The sequence below is a fragment of the Myripristis murdjan genome, chromosome 10, assembly GCF_902150065.1.
Source record: "Myripristis murdjan chromosome 10, fMyrMur1.1, whole genome shotgun sequence".
NCBI lineage: Eukaryota > Metazoa > Chordata > Actinopteri > Holocentriformes > Holocentridae > Myripristis > Myripristis murdjan.
The window spans coordinates 10,196,816-10,217,666 of record NC_043989.1 but is presented as its reverse complement, the minus strand read 5'-3'; the positions used below and the strand labels follow the sequence as shown (position 1 = coordinate 10,217,666).

General features: G+C 43.4%; 1 protein-coding gene across 1 annotated transcript in view; it reads right to left on the bottom strand.

The window, feature by feature from the left end:
- The window catches only part of slit3 (slit homolog 3 (Drosophila)), a 300,414-nt gene extending 281,060 nt beyond the window's left edge, over positions 1-19,354 (bottom strand). Inside the window, exons 1-2 of the mRNA XM_030062042.1 lie at positions 18,544-19,354; positions 258-329 (exon numbers count right to left, since the gene is read on the bottom strand). Of these exons, the coding sequence (XP_029917902.1) occupies positions 258-329; positions 18,544-18,734 (263 nt within the window). The 5' untranslated portion in view covers positions 18,735-19,354. The remainder of the gene's footprint in view (positions 1-257; positions 330-18,543) is intronic.
- Between the last annotated feature and the right edge of the window lie 1,497 nt (positions 19,355-20,851).

The window sequence follows — 20,851 nt, the reverse complement described above, 5'->3', positions numbered from 1 at the left end:
GATGGATGATGAAGTTCATGATCTATTTTTAATTTTTTTCATACTGTATAAATATTTTGAAATGAACTGGCCAGCTGTGCATTCGTGCTTTACAAAAACAGAACAGAGTACAGTCAGCGTAATTTAAACTTTTCACCTAACTTGCTTTGAGAATCCAAGTCTCATTTCAGCAAAATCAGCTGATTCACTTGTACAAAATGAGACAGAATGAAACAAACCAACAAACAAACAAACAAACAAAGAATGTAAAAACTTACAGAATCCGGAGGTTCTTGACGCCAGAGAAGTCCACCTTCGTGATTCTGGTGATGTTGTTTCTGTTCAAATCCCTACAGAGATAGAGATTAAAAGAGGTTAAATCCCGAGCAGCATCATTTTCAAATTCATTTCATTTCAGTCATCTTTCATCATGTTACGTAAATCTGTTGCCAAAGAGTCTGAATACGAGAGCATTTTATTATTAGAAATGCTGAAAAGTGAATTTACAAGTGGAGACCTCACAAAAGTCAGAGTTTGAGCTTATTCACACAGCAAAAAGGATCTCATTCATTTTGAAAAGTGCATTGTGGTTGTGGCGGTGCAACAAAACGCAGCGGCACCCAGCAAGAAAGATAAACCAGAATCAACTTTTGTCCTGACATCACTCATGACGACCAATCACGCAGCCGGTGAGCAGACGTGTGTGAAGTGACACGCCCACAACACAGGACTCAGCAAATAACAGCAACACCTGATCCTGTTTGAATGAATGTGGGTTTGTAGGGATGCGCCGATCAACTTTCAGTTTTTCATTCAGTTTCTGATCCAAATACGATATCTAAGCTTTGGATATCAGCCAAAACTAACTACCAATCCAATATCAAAGCTGTTTTTTTGTTTGTTTGTTTGTTTTCTTGTTTATTGTTATTATTATTGCTGTTGTTGGTATTATATGCAAGGTTACATGAGACTGTAAACCACACAAAACATCTTACTAAGATAGGATCGGCACATTCCTGCGTGCGTGTGTGTGTGTGTGTGTGTGTGTGTGTGTGTGTGTGTGTGTGTGTTCTCTCTCACCAAAATTGGTGAATGTGGCAATGCGGCAAAGTGTGAGAATGCCCTGGAGCAAATGAGCGCACACACACACACACACACACACACACACCAAAATACACTTACACTCCTAACACATTTATGCACTGAGGGTAACACATACACACATGCACATGACTATACACACACACACACACACACAGCTCCTGCTGTTATGAATTATTGAGAAGCAAATTTTCCAGCACAAAAACATTTAAAAAGTGGGGTGAAATTATTTTTTCTTTCCATCATCAGAGTTTAAAAGCTTATCATGTTTCCTGGCTGTCATTCAATCTGTTTTAACTTCGGCTGCACAATGTATACACACGGCAATATGACCTGACCGAGTGTGTGTGTATAGACTGGTTCTCTTTATATGGGTATGCTGTTTATTGAAACGCTGTCGCACTGGAGGAATTAGGGCAAGGAAAAACACACAAACACAAACACACACACACACACACACACACACACACACAAGAAAGCACAAAAAGTCGCACACACAGACATTCACAGTTTTCTCTCTTATCTCACACACACAATTCTCTCTTTCCCGCTTGTTCACAGCATGCTTTCCCTCTTTCCCTCTCTCTCTCTCTCTCTCTCTCTCTCACACACACACAAACACTTACACACATGCACAACCACACACACACACACACACAAACAAGGCCCGGTTTTGCCGAGGCGGCCTGCATGTGTGTTTTTCATAATACACCTAAACATTTATAAATCTGATTTAAGACCATATTAGGTTTCAAAAGGCTTCCCCAGGCTGCCATGGCAAGGACCGCTAATAAGAGCCATATCCCAGCCTGGGACAGGGAGGGGAGGGAGGGCTGGGGTGGCGGTTCTCAAAGTGAGGTCCAGGGTCCAACATGGGACCTTGACTGAGCTTCAGTGGCCCAAAACAAAATGAATGGTAGTTCCAGTTTCTCACTGCCTATGTGTCCTAAAAATTCTCCCAATGAGGCGATGACTTTTCTGAGCAGTGATTTCACTGTCTGCTGGTATCTCTCTCTAGATAAGATAAGATAAGATAAGATGTACTTTTATTGATCTCCCACAGGGGGAATTCAAATTGACACAACAATACAGGGGACTATAGTTAAAATCAAGGAAGAAATATCCATATGAACCTATACATAAAAAAGTAAATAAATCGGTATAACAGAAATGTCTGTACGTCTTTGTATATGCAAATGATGCTGATCTAATATGCATACAGTACTAATCATATTAACTTTACGTTGATTAACTGTGTTAAATTGCATAAATGTTTTAATGTATATAATCTATGTAAAATATATAACTGTATTAATTGTATTAATTGTTTTGCTAAAATGCTTTAGCAACAACTTGTCATAATTGTTCATGCCAATAAGCAGAATGGAATTGACTTGAATTGAACTGAACTGTACATACGCACATACAGTACAGTATAATAGAGTGGATGAGGACCACGTGCAACTACAAACTACACACTAGACAGTATCCTAAAGCAGGACAAGAAGCAAAGAGTTTCATTTTCCTGATGCAACAGGCAAAAGGGGAAAAAAATATTTGCTTCCCCGTTGTTGACAGCTCTACACAGCAGCCAAACGACTGGAGGATCAACAATAAAAACAGAAATGATTGTGAATGAATTTGAAAGGTATGATCTAACAGCTATTATTAACTTAATTAATGTAGCTGAGCCTTCATATCCAGCTGGTATCTCCTCTGCCAATACAACCAGCATGAAAACTGAAACATAAACCAGAGTGGGAATCCATGATGCTGTTAAGCCTCTCCCTCCGTCCATCCTGCCAATACCATGGTGGGATCTGAGACGCTGTCAGCTACCTGCTTTGCCAATACACAGCCTAGGTGCTGCTGCTTCTTGTCATGAGCACTGAGTGTGAGTTTGCAGTGCCAGTAACCTTAAAAAAAAAAATGAACCAGCTTGATAAGCCTTCCCTGGACGTTGTGACAAACAGTGCAAATAATACGGGATTGATTCATCATTTCCAATCCAAGGCCACCACCGCTTTCTCAATGAAACAAACAAACCTTTCATTTCGGGTTTGCAGTTTGAAGGAGCTGCACAACTCTCTGAGGTGGCATCCAATCTGACTGGAAAAACACACGCAGAAAAACAGAGAGGCGAGACAGCCAATGGAAGAGCAGAAAGGGCAAGATAACAGACTGACCCCGGGGTGAGATTGAGTAACCAAACATTCCCTCGGCGAGAAAAAACACGACCAATACACAAGTTTGACCGGCGAGAGAAGCTGGCCACAGCTGAACGTTTCACTCCCATCAGCCACAACAACAACAACGACAGCTGGCCCAGTTTGAATGCTTCCTTGGTTCTCATTGCGATTTTGTTTCATACGTAATACTTCTAGCCTGGCAAATAGAAAATGGAAAGAGATTGGCAAAGATTCCTGCTTGTGTATAACTTTTATTGTAAGTACTACAGGAAAAAACATCTAAAAAAATTATGCCTGATGAAAATGATGACTTTATTGGTTTCTAGTCTGAATGAAGTAACGATTGACCTCAATACCACTACCTGATACCAGTACGAGTACCACAACCGGTGCCAAATTTTATTGTAGGCACTAGGGGAGGACATTAACATCCTCAACCCTGCCAGTTTTATCATTTATCGTTTATCATAACTAATGCATGCTGCTTGGTTCAGCCTCGTAAAACTTTATTTCCAATGCTAGTGGAGATCCCAAGGTTTCCAAAGATACCAAATATGTCCTTCTGAATTACAGAGTAGAAAAGTGTATAAAAGGATGCACCAGGCGTATCTAGATATTTTCTGTATGATGTCATGGTGCAGCCATAATTTTGAACGTGCACACGGGACATGTTTACATTTGGAAAGATCTTAGCTTACAGAGACAAACAGAACGTTGCCTCTTTTCCATTGCTATTGTTTTTACGCTGTAATGGATACAGCGCAGGGAGAGAGACAGGACCCACACACGACACCCTGGAAAGTCAAAATAACTCTAAAAACCATAAAATCTTTTTTTTTTTTTTTTTAAAGACATGATACAGAGACTCTATGGGAGGTGTAATATCGTGTAGAGTTACATCAGTTTGACTCAGGCTGAGCTATGTCTGTTTAAATCGACGCAAGCTCCGTTTTCGCCAGACGTCACCAGATCGCTACAAACAGAGACAGTGACCAGAACGAAGTCATTCCGGTACGATGCCGGTTTGTGTTGTTGGACTGTGATCTGATTGGTCCGCTGACTGACCGGTCAGCTGGCCCAAATCAACATCAGGCGGTCCATATTGTCAAACCCTTGAAAAGAACCTGTGATACAAGCTGAGCTAGGAACTGTAAAGGATGGAGTCATCTTTCACCCTCTCCGAGCCTTGTTCTTTATCACTCCACCTATCTCTGTCTCTCCTCCCTCCCTTGATCTTTTTTTTTTAACAGTTGGCCACAGTCATTCTCCGTTTCTCTCTCCACCTCTTTCCTTCCCTCCCTCCATCTCTCTTCAATCTCCACTCTTTCACAATCTCTGTTCTTTTATGTCAATCTGTCAGTCTTTCACAGCCAGCTTCACTCCCCTGTTCCCAGCTTTCTTCTCCACTTTCTTTTCCCCTCTAATCTCTCCCCTTTCAGTGTCCCCCCTCTCCCAATCTCTCCTGTCTTATCTTTCACTGTTTCACAGTTGACTAAACTCTTTTTCTTCGCCTTCCTTTCTTTTTCTCTCTAACCTAATCTCCGCTCTTTTATCTCAATCTTTCACTGTTTTACAGTTGGCTACATTTTTTCCCCTGTCCTCTTTTTTTCCTCTCCCTTCTCTCCCTAATCTCTCCATCCTTATCTCCATCTCTCGCTTGTTCACAGTGGAAACTTCTGGGCTCACCAGGGAAACCCGCTCCGCGCTCAAACAAACAGAGGACACGGGGCCAGGTGGAGAGGGACGCCGCTGACCCTGCGTTACATCATAACCTAAAAACTGAGGCACAACTCCAGAGCTGAGGCTGCTGCTAGGGGGAAGACAAGACGTCGAGTGAAATGAAATGATAAAGTCATCACATGAAACATACACCCATTAGCAGTGATGTTATATTTTCGAAGAAACCTTGATTCATATTTTTTCTCTGAAAAAGATCCTATCCAATTTGTGTCACTTTAATAATATTCACAGTGATGTATATTATGGATTCATGAATATGGGTGCAAATATAGATCTGCTACATTTTATTTCAGTTGTGAGCTAATGTCTGATGAAACATCACATTTTAACGTCAGAAATCTACGTTTTGAAGAGACACATTGTAATTAAATGTTTATGTGAATGTGCCTTCATATTTAAAGTAGTACCTTTGTAATTGCAAATTTGAAAAAAAAAAAAAAAAGAAAGAAATTTAAAATAAGGAGTTAAACAAACAAACAAACAAATAACATAAAATGAGTTTAGGTGCGTTTATCCTCCACTACATCCCTGTCCAAGAGCATTTAAAACACACATTAATGAAATAGTGGGATATGAATTAAAGCTGCAATAATCTAAATCTCGAAACTGAAGACCATTAGACTGAGTTTACAAAAAAAAAAACACAGATTAAGCACCAAATTTATCTGCGAGTTTGTCCGATGACGTAACTGATGTAGATTCGACCGTTACACTGCGTGCCTACTGAGAGCGTCTCCTTTTAGGAAGCTTGGATTGAGCAAACACAAGACAAATTATTTTTCACTGCCACGCACGTAACGCAAATACTCCCAGATCGCATAAAAGACAATGATGATACAACCACCCCGGCTCTGTTTCCTGCTCCTCCCCTCTCTCACTCATTTTCCTCCTTTTCTTTCCTCGCTTCCTCCGAGGTATTTCCTGATAGGAGACGAGCGGCCGTAAGAGAGGAGAGGACAGGAGCAGAGGGACAGACAAGCAGGACGGACGCCTGAATGACATCAAGCCAGCGGGCCGCCATTTTTTACACACATGGTCCACTGCTGCTCCCACCCCACCCGGCTATAAAGCCTCAGTCAGGGACAAATTTAACTGACCAGGTGTCCGAGTTAACAAGCCCCACCCACTGTTTGTTTCCATCACAGACAGAGACAAGGTGTGTGTGTGTGCGTGTGCATGTGTGTTTGCAGGAGGGGATAAGATGGGAATGCAAACAGCAGGTGTCCAGGGAACTATAATACCATCCACAAACACACACACACACACACACACACACACACACCATCCCATCTTACCTCAGACCATTGAAACTAGTGAACCTTACAGTCTGGCTGCCTTGGGCCGACAGACTGGTTGGCTTTACACATGCACACACACACACACACGCACACATACACACATACACACAGGGCTAATTCACTTACAGCGCAGCTTTATTGGTTGGCTACACCAGAGAGACACAGAAAAAATAACTATTAGGCAGGAATGTTAAACAAATGACAGATCAGGTGACAAAGACTCTCAGGGGTTCACTGGAATGAAAAGGGGCTCTGGTTGCCCTTCTGGTAAATGATGAAATATTATGAAAATACATGACTTTAAGTGTTTGACAAGTCGGTCGTGTTTCTCCCTTTCTTCCTTTCCCCTTCTCACTCTCCTTTCCTCTCTCGTTCCTCACTATTACTCCGCCTTTATCTGGGACCGAGATGAAAGTTAAAGGAAAATTCTGCTCTAAAACACATGTTGTTTTAGGGTGGAATTCTGTTTTTTTTTTTTGTTGTTGTTGAACTTGCCAGATGCGATGTATATTAAAGGGCAGCTGCAGCTACAGTAGAGCTGAATGGGAGAAAGGAAGGGGCTCTCCCTGTTCTATGCTGGATTTCACCGCGTTGTAACATCACTGCAAATCCGTGATTCCACAAAGAACCCCTTTGCTCTTTTAGTTTTAGGAGTTGACAACAGTTAAAGCTTCTGTTTTAGACTAAAAAGCACCAGAAACATAATGTAACACCCCGGTGAAAAGTTTGAAACTGTGTTGATTTCTTTCAGGTCAGAATTGAACTTTTAGCATTACCAGTAACTACATTAGACACCTTTCTCCGGCCTTCCACTATCCCTTTCTCTCTCTCTCTCTGTTTCACACAGTGTGTCCTTATCTCTCTCTCCATCCTTTCCTTTCTTGCATCCTTTGTTGTTCCCAGTCCAACGCTTCGTTTCCCAATGCGTCCGCTTCCTGCCCTAATCTTCCATTATTTTCCTCCAAAGTGTAGTAATGCTTCACTTTCTCATTCCTCCTTCCTTGTCCTTCCTTTCGCTCTCTTTCTCCCTCAGATAGGTATGCTCAATTTCACTCTCAAAACCTCCCAGTTACGCCAGGAATCCTAATTGCCTTCTTCCTCTCTCTCCCCCTCTCTCTCTCTCTGTCTCTCCCTCTCTCTCTTTCTGAGCTCTGCACTCTACAGACTGTCATCTGTCATCAGATGCAGGAGGCAGAGAACAAGCTGCTTCAAAATTAGCATTCATTGGATTCATTGTTATCAAGTCGGTTCAAAAGTTGGGGCAAGGTATGAAATTAAGCGGCGCCTGACACTTTGATCCCACTTAATGTGCCGTGTTATGTCAATGGCATCACACAATGAGTGTTGCACGCACTTAATTTATTCCAATTACACACTGATTATGCACGTTAACGTTAATGAAAAGCTGTTTCAGTCTAACCCTATTTTGCACCTTATTGTAAGTTTAGTTTGCATAGTCAACAAACAGCAAAATGATAAAAAAAAAAAAATCATAGAGATCATCATATAAACAGAGCAGACCTTAAAAACATTTCGCTTTTCAGGTTCCTCAGTCATGACTGTCATAACGAAACAAAACACAAAACTCAAACACGTCTCAGCCTTGACCTCAAGGCCGAAATCAAAGAGCACCAACGTCAAACATACAATTCCCTTTTCCCATATAGTATCCTATAGCTCTATGTCATACATATGATATAAATTCCAAAATCGAAACATGTAATCATGGGAAACATTCAGAAGTAAGACTAAGTTTGACATTTTCTGTCCCTGTCTCCGTTCGCTGTACATGGACCATGTAACGGTTTTGGAAAATTCGGGTTTTTCGTGGAACACTTGGTCTCCCGTCAGAGCGTTTTTACTGCCGCTCTGAATTGTAGTCACGGTGACGGTAATAGGACGTGAACTTACTCCTCTCGCAAAGCTGCTCTCTGAGAGACGGAGCGATTATCACCACATCACACACGTTCACACACAAGGAGGACACACAGGAAACCTCTCTGACAATGCATGCAAGCGACTACACACACACACACACACACACACACACACACACATACACAGTCTTGTAGATACTGTGGTGTTTTACTGTTAGGCTGTTATCAGGAGTTGTGGTGGTTTCTAGCATCAGCTGCATCTCTCTCTCTCTCTCTCTCTCTCTCTCTCTCTCTCTCTCTCTCTCTCTCTCTGTATCTTGCATGGTCTCTCTCTCTCTCTGGATTTGTTTCTCCTTCATTTTCCCCGGCTCACTGCCCCCTCCGTCTCCTTCCTCCAACACTAGATCTGTTCATTCCTGTCATTTATCCTGTCGCCTTTTCCCTCCCTCCACTTGACCCGGTGAGGGATAAAATAGCTGGGACTGTCTTAGATATACATGACTCGGAGAAATCAAATATTCTCCAACCCGCTCTCTCTTGCTCCCTCTCCCTTTGACTTTTTGTCTCCATCTCTGGCTTTGTCTCTTGTTCTTCTCTCTCTTTCTTTCTGTCACAAAACAGATATCAGACACCCATAGTCTTTTTTACCAACAGCGACCTGCCGCCACTGCAAAAGTTACACTACAATCAAGCGACTTCAAAAGTGAATACCTCGCAGCGTAACAGTGTCACAAGTATAGAGCACGTTTACAGACAGCCATCACATTCAGCCCCAGTCAGCTTTGCACAGCGGAGACAAACAAGTCTTCAGTGCAAACACCAGAGAGACAAACACATCTGTAACAAAGACAAAAGCTTTGGGAATGGTTTTATTGCTGTTAGAAGGGCGGCCAGCACACACCAAGAACCTCTGTTCCTCTCGTAGGAGACTGTTTGAAGATGTTTGACACGAGCTGCAGAGGCCATGCGTCTCAGACACGAGACTCAGCCTTCAGACACTTTAGAGAAAATGCTCGTTTTGCATATTAGTTGGTCATTTTTACTCGCCACACACACAGGAAAAAGAAACGTTTCCCTGAATGAACCTCACCTCATTTTCTAATCTTTTCTAATAATCTTTTCTCCATTATTTTTTCTTTTTTCTTATCTCTCATCATTGCTTTCTCTCCCCTCTCTCATCCATTCATTTGTACGCTTGTTCATCCATCCTTCACAGTCAGCATCTCAGACATTGCTGATCACAAACTAAGTTTTTGGACAAAACTTAGGGGGAATGATTTACTTCCAAAACTACCCCGTTTGGCCTGAGGGGGCACTGCAGTTCCAGGTCAGAATGAGGTGACATTTTTAGGGGTTGAAATCATTAACAGGGGCCGGCATTTTCACGGCTGCCTCGTTTTCTGTCTGTCACCCTCTGCCTCTCTCTCCCTCATGCTGCCCTATTCAAATTTAATGCCTCCCGACCTCAGGAAATTCATAGTTTGGTGTCACTGTTAACCACGCAGTGCAAGCTTGACCACATTAGGGAGTCGCCTGCAAGCATCCCTTTCTTTTAGAGGTCGCGAGCCAAAAGGGTTGTAAACCAGCACTGTATTTGGTTAGCTCCTCTCTGTTGCTGCAGTTTATAGGGCTGCATTGCTTCTCACTGGATTTACTGCTGCTGTGCTGTAAGTGAATGGGGCAAAGGGGGGTGGGGGGTGGGGAGTGGGGGAGTGGGTTAATTTGGCCGCAGAGAGGCCACTTGACAAGAACAAGGGCTCCTTCCTTCCTCAAGCCAGACTCAGACTGAAAGAACCAGAGAGAGAGAGGGGGGGGGAAAGAGGATGAGAGAACGAGGAGGTTAAAATTAATGAGAAAGAAAGCAAAATATAAAGAAAGAGTCATAACTGGACAGTGTAACAGCAAATTAGCGAATAAAGGAAGTGACAACAAAGAGCGAAAGATGCAGAAAAAGAGGTGGGGAGGGAAAAATGGAGAAAGAAAGAGAGAGAAAGAAAGAAAGAGGGAGTGAGAAAGAGAGGGAGAGAGAGAGATTTCCTGGCTCCTTTACTTTGTTTACAGGGTTGCTAACTACACCGTAGCATTATGAGACCTCTTTCATTCTCTCACACACACACACACATGCACACGCACACACACACACATGCACACACACACGCACAAGCACGCAGCAGTGACCAAATTCTCCATAAGCTTCCAGCGCAACATAAACAGTCTGTCACATCGCACTTGGCTGAGTGTTGGGATGAGAAGGGGAAAGCAAGTCGCAGTCACATGCACACATGTGCACCGACACGCGTGCATACACACACACACACACACATAAACACAAACATACACATAAAGAGAGAGAGAATGAGAGAGAGAGAGAGAGAGAGAGAGAGAGAGAGAGAGAAAAGAAAGTCGCTGCACAAGGCATGTAATGTGTTGCTTTGGTGACAGTGGCCTAACAAAACAGTGGCATAGCTTGTTAACATCAAACGACTAGTCACATACACGCAGTCTCACACACACACACACACACACACACACACACACACACAAGCCCAGACTGTATGACACACACTTTCAAGTCCTCGGGTCTGTGGACTTGTGTGTCGGCACAAAGTCGAGGAAGGTCATTCGTGACTTGGGTTTCTTTCCCTGAATCTCTCTCTCTCTCTCTCTCTCTCTCTCTCTCTCTCTCTCTCTCTCTCTCTCTCTGTCGTTAGATGTCAAACTTTCCATCTACGACCGATTGCATGTTTAATCTGCTGAAAGCATGCAAGTGCATCTGCGTGTATGTCCGTGCCTGCTTGAGAGTATGCATTTTGTGTGTGTGTACATTTTCCGAGGCATGCGTTTCCATGGCTGTTTGTGTGCATGTGTGTGTGCAACCTGGATGTAACCTGCACAGCTGCACATATGCTTGAGTTTTCACATGCATGACTATGAGTATGTACACATTCTGTTTGCCTTGGTGCCACTGTGTGTGTGTGTGTGTGTGTGTGTGTGTGTTTGTGTGTTTTAATAAGGCACACAGCCTGCCTCTTTTTCCCAGAAGGGCAGTGCCCACTGTCGGTGCCAGCTGGCGGGGTTGTCAGACTGAAAGTCATTATATAGAAAAGGTCAACTGACCACATGTTGGAGACACTTGGAGATGAGAAGATCACCCACTGACCCAGAAGTAGGAGCCTAAATATCGGTTACCCTCAGCAGAACCATTTGGCATCCCATAATTGAATCAAACTTAGTAGGAAGGGCACAAAACGGTTACCACAGAATGGCCGCAGATGCTAGCCATGACATTAGGAGGTTGGTCAGCAGCGAGCTCGATGTGGTCTTTATTTCTGGCTCTAGACTTGTCTAATATAGCAAAAACACTCGGCTGCACCTCAGATCTGCTGCAGCGCCATCAAACCCAGAATCACAGTAAAGAACATGTTTTTTTTTTCAGCTGCTACCAAAGCATGTGTTCCGTAGTTTTTTTTAAATCGTGGTGCAGGCTCAGCTCCCATCAGCTTGAGGCTCAGCAACCTGGAGTTGCTCATATTCTGTGTTTAAATATGCATGTGTGTACATGCACATATTTAGAGGACCGAGCACACTTGCATATGAATGAGTAACAGGTCTCGCTCCTAAATTTTCAGTTTTATTGCTGCACATCAGCTACCAGCTGTCAGCTCTACAACACACACACACACACACACACACAGCCAGGCTCATCTGCATAGTCGCCAGAGTCAGCTTCACTAGAGTCAAGTTGTTGCTGTTTCAAGAAGGGCTCTGTGGTCCTGCTCTCATTACAACTAAAAAAAATGATTGGAGCTCCTCCTGTTGCACTTAATATGATCAAGTTCAAACATAACAAGAGTGACAACTGGAAGGGCCAAGTCCTGCTTGAGCCAGAGGTTGACTCTAGTTACTATGGAAATAAGCCTTGCTGAGTATGTACAGGAACGGGATGTGACAACCATCATTTGATGCACAGTGATGTAGCTGCAAAGCCTCCTGAATACTTCATTTGGTCTGGGAGCAGCTCAGGCAGTATGCTCGATAGTGAGCCCATTCAAAAGGGGTTATACGGAAAACTGGTCTCACCCTGCTTATTTAAAACCTGCATGGCTGTTTACATGTTTATTGACATGCAAGTAACATGTAAACAACAGAGATCGCATTTACTCTTCGTGCAGTAGCCTTTGAAATGCAGTATTCACACTGAGAGCAAATGAGTATGTAGTATATGACACGGCTGAAAATACAGATGAGAATCCTGTTACTCATTCATACAAAGAAGTGTTCCCAATCGTCTAAACATGCGTGCATGGACACAAAACACGACTGACTCCAGTTAATAAGCTTGGCGGTCAGGCCCTCAGTCGCTAATGTGAACGCGGCCTGCACTACTTCTTCTTGCTCATGTTAAGAAGCACATTTAGCGTGCACTTGACCAGAATAACCACTTAAATGAGGAGCAATAACTGTGTCTAGCTCCAGTGTGAACGGGACCAGAGAGGAATAAAAACATGAAAGATCACTAATTAGCTCCATGATTTCCACAAACCTTGGCAAAGCAGCCAATAAAGCATGGCTTTCTGTGCTTCATGGGAATTATCAGCATGGCTGCGGCGCATCTTTGACTAATCAGACTGCTTGGCGGGAGCTACCCGTCGCATGCAACGCAATATTATTTGCGCTGACTTCACAAGAACAAGAGGTAAACGCTCGAGCCTCGGCTGAGCGCGACTGAAAGGGATCAGAACAAAACTGAAGTGAACGCGGCGCAACTTCAGTGCTTACAGATTGCTCTTGATCCAATCAAATTACTGTAAATTTAGGGGACAGGAACTATGTCGACACAAATTAGCTGGTCAGTTACATGCATTGTAGGTCTACAAGAGTCCAAAGACACACACACACACACACACACACACACACACACACACACACAGACACACACAGAGATTCCAATCCCACCATGGAATGCTGTTCCATAGCTGAGGGTGTGGTGGTTTAAGCAACCAATCAACACCAAGCTTTGATAAGAGCCAGAAGCAGAGGTTGGAACGTGTGTTTGTATTGTTGTGCTCACGCCTGCACACACACACACACACACACACACACAGTCATGCATGCTTTCATACACACACACAGACGCAGCAGCAGTTTCCTACTGTTGTGTGCACCGTGGTAGGTTGGCAAGCAGAGGGGAAGTGGGAGCTGTGAAAACTCTACTGGAGAGATGCTGCTGGCAAACTGCAGGGGTCTGTGTGTGTGTGTGTGTGTTTGTGTGTGTATGTGTGTAAGTGTGTGCGGGGGGGTGAGTGAATGAAAAAGCAAGAGAAAGAAGTAGAGAAAGTGGAGGGAAGCAAGAGTGAGTAAAGAAGATATGAAAGTAATGAAAGCAGAGCTGAGAGCTGAGATAGAGTGGGAGAAGAGTAAGTGAGGTAGGGGAGGTAAAAAAGAGTAAAAGAAAAATGGGAGAGAGACCGCGAGGGAAACCAGGGTGAACATGAAAAAAAAAAGAGGGACTTGGGAGGAGAACGAAAAAGAAAAGACAGAAAGTGCCAAACTAAGCTCGAGAAAGCAGAGAAGGTGTTGCTCGTAAAAAAGTTGCCAAAACTTCCTCAAAGCGCTGCGAGGGAGGGAACAGAAAAATAGGCAGTTAAAATCAAAATTAGTTTGTGTAAAGTTGGCTCAAGGAGCAATTTGCTTCCAAATGTGAACTCATTCAACTGCACACACACACACACACACACGCGCAAAGATGGACAGAGGCATGGAATGTACATACTATACACATACACAACTTTGACAGGGATAATAAATACACAAACGCATTTACTTACACGCAATCACGCGCAGTCCATACACACACACACACACACACACACAAATTTCCTGATTGCAGCTCCACCAATTGAAAACCCCCCACTGAGTTTTCAGCTTTGAATTTCCCAACGTTTCACTGCAGTTGGGACAACAGTTAGGAATTCACAGCTCTAAAAATCAACACTCCAGGGTGTGTGTGTGTGTGTGTGTGTGTGTGTGCCATCCCTGTAGGGCAGGTGTGAATTGGACCCGGGAGAGAAAAGCGGTCCCTGCTTTCCAATTCATTTTACCCAGCCTCGTTAAGCCTGTTAAGCGCCCCCCGCGCCCCTTCCCCAAAACCCTCCACTCAAATTAGATGCAAATGAGCTCTCAAGTGGCTTCCCAAGGAGGGCATTACTGAACTGACTGGCCTGAGGTAATCTGCAAGACTGCCTGGGATTGTGTGTGTGTGTGTGTGTGTGAGTGTGTGCATGCATGTGTGACTGTGTGTGTGTGTGTGTTCGTTCAGCGGGAAGTGAACAGTTGGGGCCCGCTCCTGTTAACCTCTCCAAAGGCCATGTTTACAATAGTGGAGAAAAGTGTTGCTTCTGAAAAGTTCACTCTGTGATTACAGCAGGTAACTCTGCAGAGGTGCCAGACCTCACTTGGACTGCAAGTTAGATCCTCCGTATAATAATGGAGGAACATAACAATAAAGGAAAAATCCACAGTGCAAAACCCTCAAACCGTTATTGATGACTATATATCAAACTGTGAGGATAAATGTGTGCCAGTAGTTATTTTGTGTTTTTGGTGTACCGAGTTTCATCCATCCTGCATCGTCTATTTCTATTTCCTACATTGCCCAGAATGCCTTTCAACAAGCCCAAGAGAGTGAGCCTGAACCTTTCCATGGTACTACTGTTGTCTATTGTCTACAGCCCCTTTTCCACCAGAAAGATTTGGGCCAAAGTAAATGGGTCTCGCTCTTGGAAGAGAGTTTCGATGGCGAACTGAGTGCCCTAAGTGCTCCTGTGTTTGCTTTCCCACCGTAACCCCAAAACATAACATGAACTTAATGCAAGGGAACTAAGGGGGAGGTGTGTCTACTCTACTTCACTTCGCGTTTATAGGAAGAAATCCCGACGTAAAACCGAAACAGCAAGCAGGGAAGATTCCAAAGCTATCATCGCGATTGTTTACTGCGATGTTGCGTTCGGTTTTGGAGATGAGATGCTGGGAAAATGAGATTGAGGACGCGAGAAAAAGCAAGAGCTGAAAGGAAGAGGCTGCATTTTGCGTCACCGTCTTGAATTCCTTCAGTGTGTTTTGCTCCGCATTCATGGCAACGAGAAATTGCCCTTGGTTGTCAGTCCACGTTGCTTTTTCCATCCTCGTCACGATGTCTTGACAGAACGATCTGATAGTTTGTGTTTGCGGTCGCTCGCCCCTGATTTTAAAAACGGGATGGGGTATGCTTTCACCCTGCTTGCATCATAAGATCAGGATGTCCAGCGCTAGAACTCCATGCCTTGGGGGGTTGCAGGGACCACTTTGGGGCCCAAACCCTAAACAAAGAGTGACTGGTTCCGCCAATGGAAACAGGGGTAACGGTCCCTGTGTTCTGTGGACATTTCCTACAATGGAAAAGGGGTCGATGTGTCCAAGAGCAGCACAATGCTGGGCAACTTGATGCACACCACACCACTGCCCAAGCGGTTTCCTCAAAACTGCAACATTACATTGCTTTGGTCATACTGGAACATCTTGTTGCCAGGAAAACTTTTGAATGGACTGAATCAATAAATTTGAATGCATTTTTGACTGCAACTCATTTTACTGTCTGCTGCCAGTCCACATTACCATAAACATTGCGTGTTTGTTTTGCTACCAAAACATTTACGTTGTCTTAACAAAATGCCATTCAAACTACAACCGCAACATCAACAAGTCAAGCTGACGGGGCTCAAAATTATTAAGGGACAGGAAATAATGAATAGGTGAATCTGTAAACCAAAGTTTTCCTCTATTCCTCTGTTGCGCTGTTCACAAACATAATCCACAGGGAACATTTGTGAAGGATTTAACTGCGAAATGAGACGTAGCCCATATTCTTCCACAATGACTGATCAAATAAATTAAAACTTTTTGAAAGGCATTTGGAAACAGCTCTACAGACTGAGTCATCCATATTTAAGAGGTACTGAATGATCATTTATTTTTGCCCCCACAAATCAATTTATAAGATTTTGTGCACATTTTGATGCAATGCAGATGATTTTTTTTTTCTAACAAGCTCAGCACACAGTAGTTTTCATGCCACTCTCTTTCCTAGAATCTGTTATCCGCATGGATGCTGTCCCAGTTGTCAAACCTCAATCGTTGCTCAAGACAGCACAGCTCATCTCTCCTGCCTAAAAAAGTTTCCCATCTGTCGTAACCTTAACAGCTGGAATCCCATCCATTTTCATTTTTCCCATCTCCTACTCCTTAAAATACATCTGTAGAGTAAGAGAGACAGAGAGAAAGTCAGAGAGGGAGGGAAAAAAGAGCAGCTCTTGGCCAGAGTCACAGTTGAAACACTGACCTGGATAAATCAGGGAAACATAAACACAGTTTCTACAGCGGGGATGGAGGGGTGGATGAGAGGGGGGCATTGCTACCCCAAATATTCCACCCCGGGGACCCAAGCAAGAGGCAGGGGACCCCCTTATCCCACCTCCCCATCACATCCCGCTCTAATTATTTATTTTCCTGGGGTGTAAATGTCTTGGGGGGATTGCTGTGTAAAAGCCAACAGGTCCTGGGAGGTCACAACAGCCCTGTGGGGAGGAGGAGGTATGGGATTCGCGGCTCACACAAACACACACACACACACACAGAGAGAGAGAGAGAGAGAGAGAGAGATCAGGAAACACAATCACACTCAAACACACAAAAATGTACGTGCAAACATACACACGTATGCAAAAGTTTACATGCACACGCACACACCAATCACCTGCTTATATCCAGTCGTACACACACAAACTCCCATGCCACACACACTCTCGCCCTCCCTCCCTCTGCAGCCTACTGATTGTGTTTGTTGTCTCAGGTTTAGGTCTGTTGTTGATCCCCTGCAGGGCTTTAAGCTGCTCCGTTATCACACATAATGGCTTCCATACCTTAACAGGATAGGTGTGTGTGTGTGTGTGTGTGGGGCGGGGGGGTTGTGTGTGTGGTTGCATGCATGCATACGTGTCAAGATCAAGCTAGAGGTTGCAGCAGCATTTTGAAGGGGTCTGTCTCTGCTTTAGGAAAGAATGCCATTTGCTGCTGCAAGTCCACCGGGTTCCTCTGAGGAGGAGTGACGCACTAAGTGCAAAGAAAGTGATTTATTTTGGAGGAATGAGAGAGGAATATTCTTTGAGAGGCCAATCACTGTCTGTCAGGTTTTACACCAATTACTGAACATTCAGTCGAGTCGTTCTCTCCGAAATCATTAGTCTTTCTTCACAATGAGCCAGAGCAAAGAGGGCACTGCTTCTTCTGGAGTTTCTTTTCAAAAAAAAAAAAAACTTGAATGACCTCTCTGCTTGAAACTGCTCCAAAACTTTATTTTTTCCCCCCAAATTTTTAAGAGTTTCCATTCATTCTTATCTTATAACTCAATGTGGAGGGCTGAATCTTTTGGAAATTGTTGAGGTGATTCATGTACTCTTGGGCAATTTCTTGTGCACCATAAATTTAGTGAGTTACCCAACTGAGCGGCAGCATGAGTTCAGCCTCTAAGGCACATTGGTGACTTTACCCCAGCACCTAAAAGCTGTTTTGCATATATATGCAGTACTGCTGTAATCAAAGGTCTGTATCCCCACCTATCAGTCTGATTTCCACTCAACGCACAGCTGCACAGCACATCTGCATCTCCATAGCAACTCTACTGTACCATAAGTGGATGGTAATCCCACCTAAACTCACTTCCATTTGCAGATTAGAGTCTTATTCAAATCTTAATGATGGAATGCAACTTAACTTGGACCAAACTAAGTCAGCCTGGAACACCTTTTTATTTACCACTGCACAGCATCATTGATGACTAAGCCGTTGCGGGAAAACATTGCAACTTGATGATGAAAGCACTGGCAAAAATAGTGCGCTGTTGAAACAGGCTGATCAATGAAAGGCATCGGGGCAGGTGACTGGAGCCGTCAAAACTCAAATGTATAAAAGTGAGTAGTCTTAACATGAACTCAAGACTCTGACTATAGTAAGCTATTATGGACAAGTAAAGAAAAAAAAAAAACAGTTCACCTCTTTCAGCAATCCCCATTATCCCTGAAAATATAGCCAAGCAAAAAAGAACAACATCTATAGGCATTATACAGTTTTAGAAGGACACTTAACAAATTTGAAATTTCAAAGTGCCCATAGCAGGAGATATACAAGCACCACACACCATAAAGTACCAAAAGGTCACTATAAACTCGCAAAAGAGTATCATATGAACACTATTTTCTCGTCAGGTAAAATGAGTTTATGAGAGAAAAATAAGATTTGGCTAAGCTGTAATAAAGCTTCACTTACAGGCGCTCGGCGTTCCTTGGTATTCCTTTGGGTATGGTCCTAAAGCCCTGACCCTGACAGTCCACATGAGACCCGGAGCAGCTGCACTTGTGCGGGCATCCATCCACCGAGGCAGCGCACAGCAACAACCCGAGAACCAGAGCCCAAATCCGGCTGAGCGCAGCCCGCTTCCCCGGTCCGGTCAGAGGCATGATATCCACCAAAACAAATCCTGCCGAACCAAAGTCAAGAGAAAATCCGCGGGGGAAATTAAACGTTATAGAAGTAAGGATCCTGAAGAAAAAAAAAATAGCCACGAGAGAAGTTGTTCGACTGTGTGATAAAACGAGGAAAAAAACGAGTGATGGGAAATGGAGAGTCGAAATCAAATTAAGTTTGCTGTCGCAGAAGTTCGGCAAAGTTTCCCTCAAGAGAGCAGATAAGTCGCAGTCTCCTCAAAACGCTCCCCTGCCATTGAAGAAAAAGGGAAGAAAGGGACGAAAATGAAGTTTGGGATGTGAGGCTTTGTAGGGAAAACTTTTCTTTCAAAAGATTTCAGCCGTGCGTCACTCAGCTCGGTGCGTAAAAGTCTCCCCAAAAGTCCCCATTCAAAAACTCGCTCCAAAAAAATAAGTTATTAGCCCGACGCCTAAACTTGGTAAGGTGAAAATGTTCAGCTGGGGTGTAACCTCCTTCTAGGGAACATCACTCCACTGCCAGAGGAATAAAAAAAAGTAAGAGGTGTAGAGTAGTTGCAATCACAAAAGTTGAGAGAGCAGAGGCGCAGCACAGACTGGTACGCCTGGAGGTTGTGAGAGTGAGGCATACACATTTGTACTTTGGTGTCCCCCAAAATCCTCTGTCTCTCTCTCTCTGTCTCTCTCTCTCTCTCTCTCTCTCTCTCTCTCCCTCTCCCTCTCTCTCTCTCTCTGTTGATGTCACCAGAAAGAGAGAGAGAGAGAGTGAGAGAACCCAACCAACTTTCACTAGTTTCTTATCTTCCCAGCAGAAACACACTGCTCTGTAAACTAGGCTACATTCCCACACAGAGGAATAAAACTCTAAACTTTCAGTCCATGACACCAACTTTTGAGATAGTTATGATGGGATTTCTTTCCTCCCACAACTCTGGCAAAGCAGATTTTATCATGTTATTGACATTCTTTATAGTCTATTTTGATATATTGAAGCTGACTCCTGTCTTTGTACTGGCAAACCTCTCCGTTCTCTCCAAATGTTGCCCAGTTATTTTGACCCTTTGGAGCTGCTTTGTGTCAGCTTTAGTGTTTTAACTGTCCACTGATTACACAACAATTATATCAGCAGGTCAATCTGTTAAACATGATTTATTTCTGTTGTTTTCACCAAGTCATAAAGAGTTTGGCAGTCATCAGCAATCCACAATGAAGAAATCCACCATTAAGTCTTTGGTTAAGGCCTTTTTCATTATGTTTGTAAGTAAAAAGCCAACATAAAATCTTCATTTTTTTCATTAATTTTCCAAGAATAGAGGCACTACTTGGTGTTACTGGTGATATTGCATGGCCATATAAAGTTTATTGCTGGAGGGAAATTGGTCTTACATTAGTTTTTCGATACAATATTTGCTAATAAGCACTGTTGGAGCCACATATCCTGCATCTATTCTCAGCCAATACAACTGAGTTTTCCAGACATTTCCTCCTGGTGGTGGAGCAGCAGTGGAACAGCCGTGCAGCAGGTAATGAGAAAGGTGTGACTTGCCCATGCTGTCAGTGTCTGTAAATCCACCCTGTGTATGTATTTCAGTGAGGATCCATTAACAGCGCCTTCTCCTCTGCATGTTGCAGTAGTGCTGCTGCCCTCTGTTGGTGGGCAAGGCAATTTTCAGCTGAGACCGATCAGTTCTCTTGTACTGTAACAAAATAATCCCCCTTCCCATTCAGTCAGCTGCACAGCCTCAGATTGAAACCAGTCCATATGGGGATTTTTCCGCAAAATGTCAAAAAATTTTAAAAGCTTTTCCCAAGAAATATCTCAGCATGTAATGAACAGTGGAGAGTTCATAAATGTTTTAAAAGCCAGATCCCAAATTGAGTAATTCACTCTCTCAGTGTGGGACTCTGGATAATTAAAACATCAATTCTGCTGTCATGTGGAGGCCCACCAGAGACAGCCTTGAAACCAATTTGATATTCAACCATTTTTTGAAGTGAGCGTTCTCCACGGCAAACAAATTCATAGTGTGCTTTTAAATTAAATACCAAAGTGTTTAGAAATAGCATCCCTAGTAGAATTCAATAACAAGCTTTTTAATTGACTGGTCTTTTAACTTTTATTCATCCAGGTA